The 14,778-nt window shown below is 42.4% G+C and overlaps 1 protein-coding gene across 7 annotated transcripts in view; it reads right to left on the bottom strand.

Moving 5' to 3' along the window:
* DAB1 (DAB adaptor protein 1) overlaps positions 1 to 14,778 on the bottom strand; it is a 462,229-nt gene that overhangs the window by 68,330 nt on the left and 379,121 nt on the right. For all 7 annotated transcript variants that reach the window (XM_070367959.1, XM_070367958.1, XM_070367957.1 and 4 more), the window contains 2 exons: positions 7,948 to 8,079; positions 7,203 to 7,322 (listed from right to left, as the gene is read on the bottom strand). In XM_070367959.1, coding sequence (XP_070224060.1) covers positions 7,203 to 7,322; positions 7,948 to 8,079 — 252 coding nt within the window. The remainder of the gene's footprint in view (positions 1 to 7,202; positions 7,323 to 7,947; positions 8,080 to 14,778) is intronic.

Here is a 14,778-nt window from a genome sequence, read left to right as displayed (position 1 = left end):
AGGATGGAGAAACCCAAACTGTGCATAATTGAGAAAGCTTTTCTGCTTGGCTGTCCCATGGGTGAGATATCAACCTGCCTGTTTGTCTTTTAAGAATTACTTCAGCTAAGACATCATGTTGGGAGCGCCACTAGAGTACTGGTGGAGCATTCCTCTGTACTCATAACATCCGGTGCATTCTTTCATTAAGAAATAAAAGTTACCAGGAACCTATTAAGTGTCTGCGCATGGTGCTTTCCCTAGGACAATGTGGTGAACAAGATGAACGTGGCCCCTGACTTATCAGCGCTCCTTGTCTCGCTGGGGGAGATGGAAAAGTCATCAGGCTACTGAAGGAGGGTGTAAAAGGAGCTTTATCTTACAAAGTAGTTGTCAAATCACACTGCAGCTTCCTGGTCACTCTGAATTCCGACTGATTTATAAGCCTGCTGAGGGCTCAGTAGATATTTTATTACCTTTGTTTCCCCATCTGTAAATAACGGTTAAACAAGAAACTTCTAAGCATCACACATTTACCACATATGTGCTGAAGACAGAAAAACCAGCAGAAACACTAAGAGGATGAAGACCAGACAGTGCCTTGGTCTTGGCTCTCATCTTCCCCTAACTGGTATGTCCCATCTGTGGACCATTTCAGTAATATGATGCTGTATAGAGTGATAACCGTCCTGGACCAAAACGAGGTGGAAAGTCTGGTTCCTAATCCTGGCTCTGCCACAGGCTGTATGACCCTGGAGAAGTCACTGTTCTCTGAACCTGTTTCCTTATCTGGTTGTGCATCCTGATGCACCCAGCACAGGCTGGTGCTCCATACCTAACTATTTATTGAATGAATAAATGAAATTACTCTAGAAACTATACATTAAGGACCATTCATACAGAAGACACTTTCAGTGCAGCAATGTATTAATAGTGTGGAGGGGCAGGTTGATGGCTGGATGACATAGGATTAGAGACATGTCGTTTTAAAATAACAATGTGTAACAAATCTTGGGTAATTAAAAATGATTTTTGAATGAACAAACTTGGAGAATGTGCCCTTGGCAAGCTGCGATCTCACTGATGCTGGAAGCTTGCTAAAGTCTGAAGGAACACTAGGTTTTAAAATCAGAGGCTCTGGCCTTGGGCCCATCACTTAAGTATGAAGGACTTAAATTTCTTACATTTAAAATGGTAGTTATTACAACTGTTCTCATCTCACTGAGTTGTTGGAAGGGTCAGAATTAAGTGATGGGTAAAAACGCTTTGTACTGTGGGGTTCTGTGTTGTTTTAAAAAAGACAACTAATAATTTTTTCTGAGGCATGCAAATAGAAAGACAATTATTATTATTATTAATCCAGTTTGGAAAATGAGACTACTGATCCTCAAAGAGAGGTGACATGTACTCAAGAGTCTCTCCCTCCCTTGTGTTGGAGTTATAAATAGCGAAGTCAAGTGAAGCTGCAGCTTTCCACTGGGCTCTCTGACAAGATAAGGTGAGCAAGTCATGTTCTACCTCACTTAATGCATCATCATAAGACATCTCAAGCAGCATCTGATATTGATGGCATTAGGAAGTGAAAGGAACTAACATTTACACAAAACCTACTATGTACCAAGTGCTGTCCTGGTTGCTTTACATATTCATACCACTTCTAGAAGCAGAGACTATAGTATCTATATTCTGTAGCCCAGGAAATTGAGACACAGAAGCTAGGTACTTCACTTGAGGTCGCAAAACAGTTAAAACTTAGGCCCTCATTCCAGAAAACAGAGGATAAATAAAATAAAATAAAATCTGAGACTACCTTGACCAAGCTGAAGTATAAGAAACACTGAAGTCTACTCAGGAAGAATAAATATGGGACACTTGTAGGCCCTAAAAAATGTTGAGGCTCCCAATAGCAGCTCCTTAAAAGCACAGCCTATCTTCAGGCCCAAGAGCTTATTTCTTGTTAAGCAAAATGAGGCCCAGTGGCCTGGCAAGACAAGAGAGAAAGATGACCAGAGGCCCTTCCAACAGAAAGCAATAAAACAGTCATTCCCTTAAATGGTACTTCCTATTAATTATGGACAGAGGGGAAGATCCTGGATGTCAGAACTGTTAACAGAAGGGTGACTTTTAGATACTGACTTGAAACCTATATAGAATCTACTTGTAAAACTTATCATCAAGGATATTCTGAACTGAAAAGAGCCCTTGGATTTACTTATTTAGGCACAGAAGTCAGTGAGTGGGAGGTTCTACCTCTTGCTAGCTCTGTAAGCCTGGGCAACATGCGTTATGTCTGCGGCACTCTTTCCTCATCTGTAAAGTGGGAATTATGACTCAAGCCATTTGGGGTAGCTATGAGACGTAAGAAGATACTGTATGTAAGCCCCCATTCACAGAGACCTTGTTTGAGAAATGTTACCAAAACTATATACACATATATACACACACGGATGCACAGCACTTCTAAGTCTTGTTGCTCTGTAAAGCAAGGTAGCATGCTTCTCTAACAGTCCTATGCTGAGGGACTAGTTGCAAAGAACAGAAAAGGGCCATGCCCATGACAAACTTCCATCTTATTTGCACATTCGATAGATAAGTAAACCTAGGCCCAGAGAAGGAAAGGGATTGACAAGGTGGCTTAATGGCTGTGGATGCAGTGTGTGACCTGGGATGAATCCTCTTCTTTACAGTCTCCTTGTGATCTTGTTTCATTCTCATGCCTACATGTGATTTAGGGAGAACTTATTCTCCTACTTTATCACTGGGGAAACTGAGTCTCAGAGAGGGCAAGTGCCTTGCTCGCTACCCCTTAGCCAAAGGTAGTTGGTGACAGAGTCGGAAATATATCCCAGTTCCCTGCTTGCCAAAGTCAGTCCTTCCTAGTACACTAGATGGCCGCCCAGAGACCCCGACAGGGCACAAAAGAAGCCCTGCCAACTACAGATAAGTCTAAATTTAAGAACTTCTTATATTGGAAAAATCTAATTTTATTTTAAAAGGTTCTCTCTCTTCATCAGATGACTGGTTAGTGGTTCCTCTGGCATCACACTGTAACTGAGCAGGACCCTATGGGGCCTTCCCAGAACGGGCTCCTGCCTCATATCTTCTGGAAGTACCTAGACAATAGGATCTGATGCACATTTCCTGAGCTGTTCTGCAGATGCTAAAACCGCCAACAAATTGAAGAAATTAACTACTTGATGCCCATGAGCATGTAGCGCCCAGACCTACTGATGCCTAAGGAACAATACTGTGACACCATCCTGTTACCAAATGATTAGCCAGAGAGTTGTACACAAGCTGATCACATACCCTGCAACTCTCTTCCCTCACTTGACCTTTAAAATGCTTTCCTGAAGGGAGTTCGGGTGTTTTGAGTACTAGCAGCCCTGGGCTCCTTGCTTGGCACCCTGCAATAAACTCTGCTCTTTCCTTCACCACAAGCCGGTGTCAGTAGATTTGTCTGTGGACCCAAGTTTGGTTCAGTAACAATCCTGAGACACAGCAATGTTGGACTTTAAAATTTGACACTGAGGACAGATATGCAACGTTTCTGTCTTCTACCAAGACAGAAACTTGGTTAGTGATGATTTTAGACAACTTTTCAAAGAGCAAGCTTGCACTTGAACCCAGATGGAACCTGTGCATAGAAATAGATCTTTACCCGCTGCTGCTAAGTCGCTTCAGTCGTGTCCGACTGTGTGTGACCCCATGGACTGCAGCCTAACAGGCTTCTCCGTCCATGGGATTCTCCAGGCAAGAACACTGGAGTGGGCTGCCATTTCCTTCTCCAAGGGCTGGTTAAATTGAGGTGCTGGTAGAACTAACATACTTTAGTCATTTAGAATTCTGTGCATTTGATGAAAACTGAAAATATGTTTTACTTTTATTACACAAGTAATGCATGCCCAAGGCAGAATAACAGACCACACAACTGAGTAAATTAAGAAAATTAAAATCACTTATTTAAATACATTAAAATTTTTCCTGCTTCCATAATGTTTATATTTCAAATTAGGGATAAAATTCTAATTAATGAAAAACTGGAGGTTGTCACATTTGTTTGATGTGTGGCTGTGCTGTAATTACACAGATTCTTTGGTGGGAAAGCACAGGGGAAGCAGTGTGGGTTTGGTCCCAGCTCTTAACAGCTGTACAGCCTTGAGGAAGCTACTAAACCTCTCAGAGCCTCAGTCTCCCCTTGAAAAAGTGGGATTAAAATACCTACTTTACAGCATATTTAGGAGAATTAACGAGTTTAAAAGTGTACAGCAGACTTGTGGTTGCCAAGGGAGAGGGGTAGGGGGTAAGGGATTGGGAGTTTGGGATTAACAGATGCAAACTGTTATCTATAGAATGGATAAACAGCAAGGTCCTACTGTGTAACGCACAAGGAGCTATGTTCCATATCCTGTGATAAACCATCATAGAAAAGTATGAGAAAGAAGGCATATACATGTATAAATGAATCATCATGCTGTATAGCAGAAATTAACACAACATTGTAAATCAATTATACTTTGGTAATATAAATTAAAAAAAAAAACACGTGTTTAGGCTTCTTCACATAAGCAGACATTTTTAAGAATATTAATCTACCTTCCCTTCAGAAGGGGTAAAACCTTTAGCTCAACTTTCTTTCATTCAGTTAATATTCCCACTGTTGTCTCCAAACAGCATTTTTGAATTTGGCCTTCATTTTCAGCGATGCAATTGACTTTTTAAGGGAATTCAACAGCACATTGTTTTGAGAAATGAAGGACCCTCATATTCTGAACAACAACCCTCCAAAGGATTAATTTAGTAAAATGGAATGTTTGATTTCTGTGTCAACTGAAAATAGTTAAGATCCATTAAAAATTAAAATATTCTACCCAGTTGGCCATTAAACATGTCAATGATCAAGCATGAAAACTACTGGTAAACAGCAGGGAACTAGGAGCCAATTCACACAGAGGTATTTTAACAAGCCCAGAATGACCAACAGAGCAAGGTGGAGGCTGGGAGTGAGAAGAGAGCCCCTGGTGGCTCAGCCCCTTCTGTGCGTTCACTGGTGGCGGTGCGAAGGAAGGAGAGGAAAGTGATTTATACCTGATAAATGTTTTCTTCCGTTTCGGGATCACGGATTGGCTCGTGTCCAGCCTCAAACACAATGTACTATGACAGCAGCCGCCAGAGAGGAAAAGTTAAGGGGAAAATGAAAGAGGAAAAAAAAAAGCATTTGGAATTCAGGATACAAATTGTAGTAAGCATTAAAGACACAGGCACAAGAGAAAACACCCTGAAGAGACATTACTGACATTCCACGTGGCCTGGCACATTCCTGCCTCTTCTAAGGAAAATTGCCATGGTCCGATGGTCAGCCTTTTAGTCAGGACTGCGTAGGCGCTGCAGACCTTTCTGGAGATATAACCCCTTCCTTCAGTGGCACTGATCTTAGTAGTGTCTGCCTGTGCGGGGACTGCTGTGTGGGGATGATGTCTCCTGGGACCCCAACTTTGCCAGCTCTGGGTTTCAGCGGTCTCTCCCCTTTGCTCCCTAAGGCCCACAGTCCTAAGCCAATCCTGATGTGCTCAGAAGCCACAAACGCCTTCATCTCATACATATCACCTTACTTTACATTCTCAGTTTTAAATACTGAAGTCAAATTTTCGATATACACGTTTCAGACTCTAAAAGACTGGGCCATTTCAAGAAGGACTATGTTCTTCACTCTCCGAGCCCATGAGCCAGGGGCTGAGCTCATACTATAGACGAATCCACACCCCTGGTATTCTAAAGCAAAGCCTGGCATCAAATGCACCTTTGACTTTTATTTACATCCATGTTAGATACTTTTCTTTCAAATGATTCAGATTCGATTAATTTCTTATCTATATTATTTTCTTTTCATCATAGCAGTGGCAGCTTTCGTGCGAAAGTATGCATGCTGTGAAACTACAGAATGCATGTGTGACACACATATATAGAACGCATGTGTGTCCCAGTTAGAAATGTACATTTCAGATTGTCTTTTATGTCCCATAAGTCAAATGTTTGGCTGCTCTCTCTCCTTGGGAATAAGCACAGAGTGGGAGAGGCCTCCTCTCTCATCTGCATCTGTTAAAACAGAGCATATACTTGAACCCAAGGGAAGCCATCTCTACCCACACTTAGGCTGCAACCCTGAAGAAAGTACAGAGAAAGCTACGGGCAGGCACGTCTGGGGGATCTCCTGTTCCCCCACTCACAAAAGCCCCTCTGGCATGAGCCAGGGAGTCAGGGGGGCAGCCTGGACAATCAGGGGCCAGAAAGACTTCTCCTCACAGTCCTTTCCCCAGCTCACAAACCATCCTTTGGATGTGTGTTCAAATGTTGCCAAAATGTCAGGCCCCATCTCTGGTTCTTAACTCACTGAAGCCACCTCATTATTCAGTCTCTCTAATGAACTCAGAATATTCAAGGGACTCTTGCAAACATTCAGCTCTAGGATCAAACTTATACAGATTGCTGAGAAGGCTGAAGCAGGGGCAAGAAGGGAGAAGCCTATTTCTAAATCCCATGCTACTGATGCCGGCCAAACTTCTGTTAGTTTTTATGGAAATTTGCTCCTGGAGGGCTTGGCAGGCCTCATCCTCAGAAATAATCTTGGTCCTTCTCCAGGCTCTGCAGCCAGTGGAGACAAAATGCCTATACCACAGGCCCAGGCCTTTCCTGACCCTCAACCCCGACTAGTTTCCAAAATTACCTGGTATACAGGATCTTCAACGTCCTCTTCCAGAATTGTCTACAGCAGAGTGAGGGAAGGGAGGATGAAAAGCAGAGAATATAAAGCGAGAGATGTGAGACTGTATTCAGAAATTACAGGACAGTGAAGAAACCAGCTCTGGGTAGGACAGGCTGGTGGGTCATTAAGGCAGAAAATTGGCAGGAAAAAAAATGAAAACTCTTGTAGCCGCCCCACCCCGACTGTTAACAAGAAGCAAATGCAATTGACTTTCCTTAGATCTCCTCCCCTGAAATCTTCCCCAGTTTTAAGACTTCACTTTCTCTCATATGTCTAGAATCTCAGAGAATAGGGATCATTTCTAATGGCATGCTTTCGGTGCCTGTAATTTACACAGGAACCTTTCATCTTTGTTTATTTCTACTTGGCAGCAGGAGGAGAAGCCTTGACTGTCAGTTTTCATATCTGTTTATTTTAAGCCCCTGCTGTCTCCAGTACCAGGATAAATTCACAGGTATACCTGATACACAGCTTGTTCGCACTGCTTATCCTTTTGTGCCTTTTTTTCCAATTCTTCTCTTTGCTTCAATTCATAAATAAGTTGAAAGAGATCTCTCAAGTCCAGAATAACAGGTTCAGCCTGGAGTAAAAGGTGGTAAAGCACATGAATAAGAGGATGGTTACTGAGCTGCAGCGACCAATTTTTGTTTTTGCTGGCTACAACCCGCAGCCCTTCCTTTTTCTATTAAACTGAAAGCATTCCATCTTTAATTAATTCTACCTTGTTATATTGGTTTAGCAAATTGCATCTAGGCTAAAGTTCATTTCTTCAACTAATTATATTTGCAAATTCATAATAATCATAAGCATAAAAGGCACTGCTTTTATTTATTAGTAATTTCGAATACAATAAAATTAGGGTAGGCCTTATGCAAAACAGCTATTTGTTTTCTCTTATTTTCTTTTTAAATGAGGCTAGCAACACAAGGAAACTTATTTGTATAGTGTGCCTCCATCCAGCTTAATCAGAAAGGAAAATAATTAGTCATCACGAAATACCCATTAGAAAAAGCAACACCACCACAACTGGATGGGCGTGAGCCTGTTTCTTTGCTCTGAGGCTGTTTATCTTTTCTAGATGGGAAGCTGAGTGTCAGCATCGCTGAGTCACATGTCACAATGGGCCCCCGAAGACTAATGGTGTGACTGTGTTATCCCAGAAAAGGTACAAGGAAAAGCATCCTCCTTGGAAGGGGGCTACTCACCGCCTGGGCTGTTTTTATGGCCACAAATCTGTGATTCCCTTCCTTCCCGCAAACGTATCCGAAGGCCCGGTGATCTGTGATGTCCTTTGCGATGTAGGAAATTTCGTGAACAGCATGATGATGCTGAAGGGCCTGTGAGAGACAAAAAGAAGAGCCTATTTCAGGGGACTTTCCCTCCGAGCTGTTGATCAATAAGAGATGTGTTTCCGCTACGTGTGAACAAGCCCAGAGGGCTTTGGAAAAGCTGTTTGGTCCAGATGGAAGGAAAAAAAGAGCTGTGCCTGCCCTTGAGAAATGGAGGCTTCCTTCCATGGTCTTGATGCTGTGACCAGAGAGATAAACAGGACTGTTCAGATGCTGAGTGAGCATCTGTGATGGTGGCTCTTTCTTCTGCTTGCCGAGCCCAGTCAGCCTCACTCAGCAGTATAGGCTCCTTCTACATCTTTCCTCATGCCACAGCCCAGTCTAAGTTCTGCACTGATACCTAGTACACTCACATAACCAGGGCCTTTGCTTGTCCTGCTGGACGGCGTACACTGTACCATGACCAGGGGCGCCCTCTGCATTCAGAGAACCACAGATGTGCATGGTCATGACAATTTTCCAACAGGTGGCAGTGACAAGACTGACTTGAGGATCAAACACCCTTCTTTGTTTTGTCCCAGGTCACCAATTGGGTTAGACCCACACCTCTGAGGTTTTTCGTGTGCTGGTCCCCTTGTCTGCAAGACCTGTTCTTTTACCCACCTGCCTGAATTCTATTCCTCTTGAAAAGCCTATTTGAAATCACATCACCTTGTGAAATCCCCTGAACAAGGCTTGCCCTTTCTTTCCCTGCAGAGGAGATTCCTCCCTCTTCTGTGTTTCCCAGAACTTCAGTCTAGCGATACTGGAACTCCCAAAGGATTCCTCACACACAGCTCCCTGGGCTCCTGCTTTCATAGATCTTCCTTCTCTGATACACTTTCCTAAATCCTGGTCTTCCCCACCTGACTCTGTCTTCATCTTCGTCATCCTAGTACCGAGTGCTGTGCCTGACCCATAGTTGTTGAACTAAATTGGGACTGCTGATCAGTAATTCAAACATCATTTGAAACTGACCTTCCTGCCCTTGTTAACTAAACTTCAACAAGCAATATCCCCCATCCTGTTAAACGATGGTGATCTTTACGGTCATTTTTCTAGATTAAATGTACCTAAAATAATCCTCATTAAACAGTACTCTGTAAAGGTTTATATATGTATCTAGGCATTATATGGAGAAGGTGATGGCACCCGACTCCAGTACTCTTGCCTGGAAAATCCCATGGACGGAGGAGCCTGGAAGGCTGCAGTCCATGGGGTTGCTGAGGGTCGGACACAACTGAGCGACTTCACTTTCATTTTTCACTTTCATGCATTGGAGAAGGAAATGGCAACCCACTCCAGTGATCTTGCCTGGAGAATCCCAGGAACGGGGGAGCCTGGTGGGCTGTCGTCTGTGGGGTCGCACAGAGTCAGACATGACTGCAGCGGCTTAGCAGCAGCAGCAGACATTATATGATGTGTTTCAAGTCCTTACAAAGGACCTTTTCATTATACTGGGTGCTAAGAAGCTTGAATTCTAGCCACTATATGTGAACACAAGGCACTCACTGTATCTCTCTGGATCTCTGTTTATTCCTCTATTAAAGGAGAACTTTGAACCAGATCAATGGCTCTTAACCCAAAGTCCTGGATCTATAGGGATCATTAAAAATAATGAAAAGAGGTCCCAGGCAATTTTCAACATTTCAAAAAGCTAAACAGAAATTTATAATTATTCCTAATAAGATGACTTCTTTTATTGTGCACACAAATAAAAATGCTGAGTTTATTTAGAATTATATCTGGTTACTGTTGTACCCCTTAGCTCACCTTGGAGCAGATCCTCTTTGGCAATCAGTGATGGATTCAAATAATCCAAATCGGAAAGTAAATGAGTATAAATGCATTTTACTGAACAAAGTCTCCTATGTTACTGAATCTGAAGGGAAGGAGAAATTTAACACGAGAAGAATTTGATTATGAAAATATTAAGAACCACTGAAGTAGACTTTCTCCCAGGTCTCCTTCCATCTTCCCAGATCCTTTAGTTATCTAGATCTCACATCACACAGCCAGCCTCTCAGGACAGTGGCGCCTGCCTCTTATGATGACCATTACTTAGTTCTGGATTGCTGGCCCTGACCTTCAAAAACGTCCATTCCCGGCCTGTTGCCATCTTTTCAGGCTTCTGACCTTAGGAATCATTTCTGCAGCAGAATTTGCTGCTGCAGCTTTACCTTCCAGAGGCCAGCCATTCGCTCACCTCTTTCTCACTCTTAAGATGCTTCCTGTGGGTTTCATGCCTGTCTAGGTTGCCCAGTGTCAACTACACATGATGCATGGAGGGTGGTATCACTGCTTGGTCACCCTAGCCCCTTAAATGGCCATAAGACAACTTTATAATTTTAGTAGATTTTGACACAAAGTTGGGGAAGAAGCAAGTGTTTATTAGTACAATGACCAGGATCCATTTGTTCCTGCTTTCTTAAGAGGGCATACTTATTTAGCAGGGAAAAACTGCTCAGAGAGCAGTAGCTTTTCCATGGTGTTAATGATGTAAAATTGATGAGATTTATATTCACGAAACAAGGCGGTATTGATTTAGAGGCTTTTGTGAGCTTGAATGGGACACAGAAGAGAAAAGTGAGAGACAAAGGCAACCTCCTTCTCTTTCTTTCCTGCAAGTATTTCTTTCTCTGCATAATACAGTGAATGTTATCCACGTATCCTATTAAATCAAAGTTTGACGACAGCACTTTATTGATTGCCAAGTGGAATATTGCTCTAAAATTAAACTGCGATTAGAAGTCTTCCTGGTGGAATTAGATTCGGAGATGATTGTGCAATGGTAAAATATCACCTACTATGCAAGACAGCAGATGGAGATGTTTTAATTTATCTGTGAATCCTCATTAAGTGTTTTAAAGTCAAAACATTTTTAATGCCTGATGATACCTAATATTTCCTCACAAAGTGTAGCTGTGTGTGCGCATGAAGGGCTTAAAAATATTGTAACATTATCTTTTCCCATAGTTAATTTTATGATGTGTTAAAAAGGATTGCTCTGAAATTGGCTCAATCATTTGGAAACGAACAGTCAGATAGGGATTATGTCTCTACTTTCTCCAACCTTAACCATGCAAACGTCATAAAGATCCTTGGAAATACAAATATATTAGAATCCTTCTAATCCCACATTATCACATTCATCTTGGCAACTCAGAGGACATTGCAAATACTTGTTCTGTGAGCCTCCAAATTGCTCCATGTCTTCAAGCAGGTTTTATCAGCACAAATCAAAGGCAGGTGGAGCCAGAGGAAATGTAAACATCATATAGTTTAACTGTGAGTTCATTCATGAAAGGACTGAGGGCCAGAAGGTGTCTGGCTGGACCAATACTTAATCCAGGCCCCACTCTCCCTACTCATAATGGAAAAGCATTGAATAAAGGAAACAAGGTCATTTAGAATCAAGGTCTCCTTTCCTTAGATTCTTGGCTCCCTAGATCAACAACAAAACCATGATCCCTGATAAGCTAGGATGAGGAAGGGAAACTGAGGAAGGAGGTCAAACTGAGGATGTTCTGGATTCCAGCAGATTACTAAGGTCAGAAAGGGTCACCAGTCAGAAGGTCTGGGGTCAAGGCCAGCTATTAGGATCTCAGAGAAAAAGGTCAAGACCACCTGGTCTGGAGGAGCACTTTCAGGGGCTTGCCACCTGCAGTATCTGCTGAGCAGCCAAGGCCAGAAAGGGGAGCTGAAGTCCTTGGTAACAGAAAAAACAAAAGACCATTTCATCCCAAGAGTGTTTCTGTGCGGAGTTTCAAGGCATCACGTGTTTTTCTGGAGATGCAGAGAATACTAGGCCAGAGGGAGAGAGTGGAAGAAAGGCAGGTTTTGGTTGACCTTCTTCCACCCTTCCTTTGGAAAAGAGTTTTTGTCTTGGAAAAACATAATCTAGGTATTAGTGACTTAGTCATGTCCAACTCTTTGCAACCTCATGGACTGTAGCCTTCCAGGCTCCTCTGTCCATGGGATTCTCCAGGCAAGAATACTGGAGTGGGTAGCCATTTTCTTTCTCCAGGGGATCTTCCCGACCCAGGTATCAAACAAGGGTCTCCTGCATTGCAGGCAGATTCTTTACCATCTGAGCCACCAGGGAAGCCCAATCTAGGTATTAAAGCACTGCCAAAAAATCAAAGCAGATAATTTGGTTTTAAAAAGAGAGTCTTCCAGAACACCCAATTTTTCTGCTACTGCTTCATTTACTCCTCCTATTCTGAACCCTCTCATTGTAGATGAAATTGTTGCTACAGAATTCCAAGGCCAATTCAGAGATCGGCCTTGCCAACCCAGTCTGACTTTCCTCCCAGGAGTAAAAATAATCTGAAGGGGTCATCATCCCCCTTTGGGTTCTGGACTTTCCCACCTCTGTGCGATTATGTAAATTGTTTTCTCTGCTGACTGCCTCTTCTTACCCTAACCATGCTTCATCAACTCTACCTAACTATAGTATACCTATGCTTCAAGGCCTAGCTCCAACATCATGCTCATCTAGGGACCGTCCTCAACTCCCCTATTCCCTGTAATAATAACTCCCAACTCTAGAATTCATTGGGTTGTACTTTTTTCCTTCTATCTGGGATGCTCCAACCTTCTTAGTTTTGTTACACATTTGTCCATGCATATAGTTATTCACACTGTATAACTGTATTACTGAGTGCCTAATACATTCTAGGTCTCATTCTAAGTGCTACATCTGCCCAAATGACTAAAACATGGTCCCTTCCTCAAGACCCTTGCAGTCTCAAAGAACAGGCAGGCAAAGAACCTAACAATCACAATATAATAAGGCAAACTTGATATTAAAGGTGTTGTAAAGGAGCAGAGGAGAAATGGGCAGGAGCATCAGGGAATATTTGACAAAGGAGCTGACCTTGGACTCAGTCTCCAAAGATAAAGGGGAAATCCTCAGAAAACCAGAGAAAGGGCATTCTAGGCAGAAAGAATGAAGCAGGCAGATGCCTCTAGGTCCTGAAAACAAAACATCTGGAGAACATCTGTGCACATGTTTTCTTTCTACTTTGGGATGTTAACTCTTCAAAAAAAAAAAAAAAAAAAAGATAATGTCAGGTTCTCCTCAGCCTTATCCTAGGTCCTAATAATGTTCCTTTTGAACAAGTGCTAAGTAAGGTTTCCCTGGTGGCTCAGATGGTAAAGTGTCTGCCTACAATGTGGGAGACCTGGGTTCAATTCCTGGGTTGGGAAGATCTCCTGGAGAAGGAAATGGCAACCTACTCCAGTATTCTTGCCTGGAAAATCCCATGGATGGTAGAACCTGGTAGGCTACAGTCCATGGGGTCACAAAGAGTTGGACACGACTGAGCAACTTCGTAAGTAAGGTTTCATGAATTAAAAGGAACAAAGGGACTTCCCTGGTAGCTCAGTGGATAAGAATCTGCCTGCCAACACATGGGAAATGGGTTTGATTCCTGATCTGGGAAGATTCCACACGCCTGTGCCCCAGAACTACTGAGTCAGCGCTCTAGGGCCCGTGAGCTGCATCTACTGAAGCTCGGGTGCCTAGAGCCTGCATTCTGCAACACGAGAAGCCACTGCAGTGAAAAGCCTGCACACCACAACAGGGTAGTCCCCCGCTTGCTGCAATTAGAGAAAGCCTGCGCAAGAAAGCAAGGACGGCCCAACACAGCCAAGAATAAATAAATAACTAATTTAAAAAAAAGAGAAAAGGGGAGCCAAGCTACCCAAAGACATACAGGGCTCAAGGTAGTCACTCAATACATGCTCAGTGACTAAATCAGGTTAATTCATGATATTTCACATAGGAGTTATTCTGTAAACAGAGGGTTCCTTCTCTGATTACCATTTTTTTTCTTAGCGTTTCCATGAGCCATTTACCAATGTTTAAATGAAGTATCAAATTGTTTGCAGGGTTATTGTCTGACAGAATAAATTACAGAGAAGACTTAATTTGTAGTATGGTTCAATACAGCCAATTAAATACAGTATGGATTAGAAAGTCATCTGCTCAGACTTTACCATTAGCTTTTTTTAAAGAATAAATTCTAGCCTATTTAGCCTTCATATTATTATTGTGTGTGGGTATATGCGTGTATGAGAGGGTGTGGTTTCCCGAGGCTATACTATTCACAGGAAAAATACCCACCAGGATTCAAGTGAGTTAACAAAAAAGCAAAACAAAAAACCAGATACGCAGATAGACACAGAATAAAAATAGATACATGAAAAATACACTACTTCACACTACAGGCAATTACAGTAGTTAAAATCTCACTAGACAAAGAGAGGCCCAGGCTCATTATAAAGGCCTTTCTCTTTTTCAACATATTTTTGGATGCATTTGCTACATGGCAGTGCCAGCAAGGCTTGGAGGCAACCTCTGTACCAGTCCCCAGGCACCCCATCATCTGAGGCTCAATGGAACAGGTCAGAGTGAATTTTTCTCTAAGTTCCCATCCTGAAATCTTCTAGAATGTTTTACTCAAGGACAAGACCAGATTTCCAAAGATCCCAGACTCTAGCTAAAGAGGTAGCATGCTAACAGAGGAAAGAATGTTAACACTGGTGCCAGAGAGAGCATAATTCAAATCCAAGCTGTATCATTGACTGCATAGCTTTGGGAATGTCTAACTTTCTGAGCCCTCTCTTTTTATATTATACAAAGAATGATACAGAACCCAACAAGTTGTTGAAAATATTAAATTGATTCAAATAAAATATACC

Source organism: Bos mutus, chromosome 3, assembly GCF_027580195.1.
Source record: "Bos mutus isolate GX-2022 chromosome 3, NWIPB_WYAK_1.1, whole genome shotgun sequence".
NCBI lineage: Eukaryota > Metazoa > Chordata > Mammalia > Artiodactyla > Bovidae > Bos > Bos mutus.
Note: the sequence above shows the minus strand (reverse complement) of the source record. Positions and strands in the feature narration are given on the sequence as shown.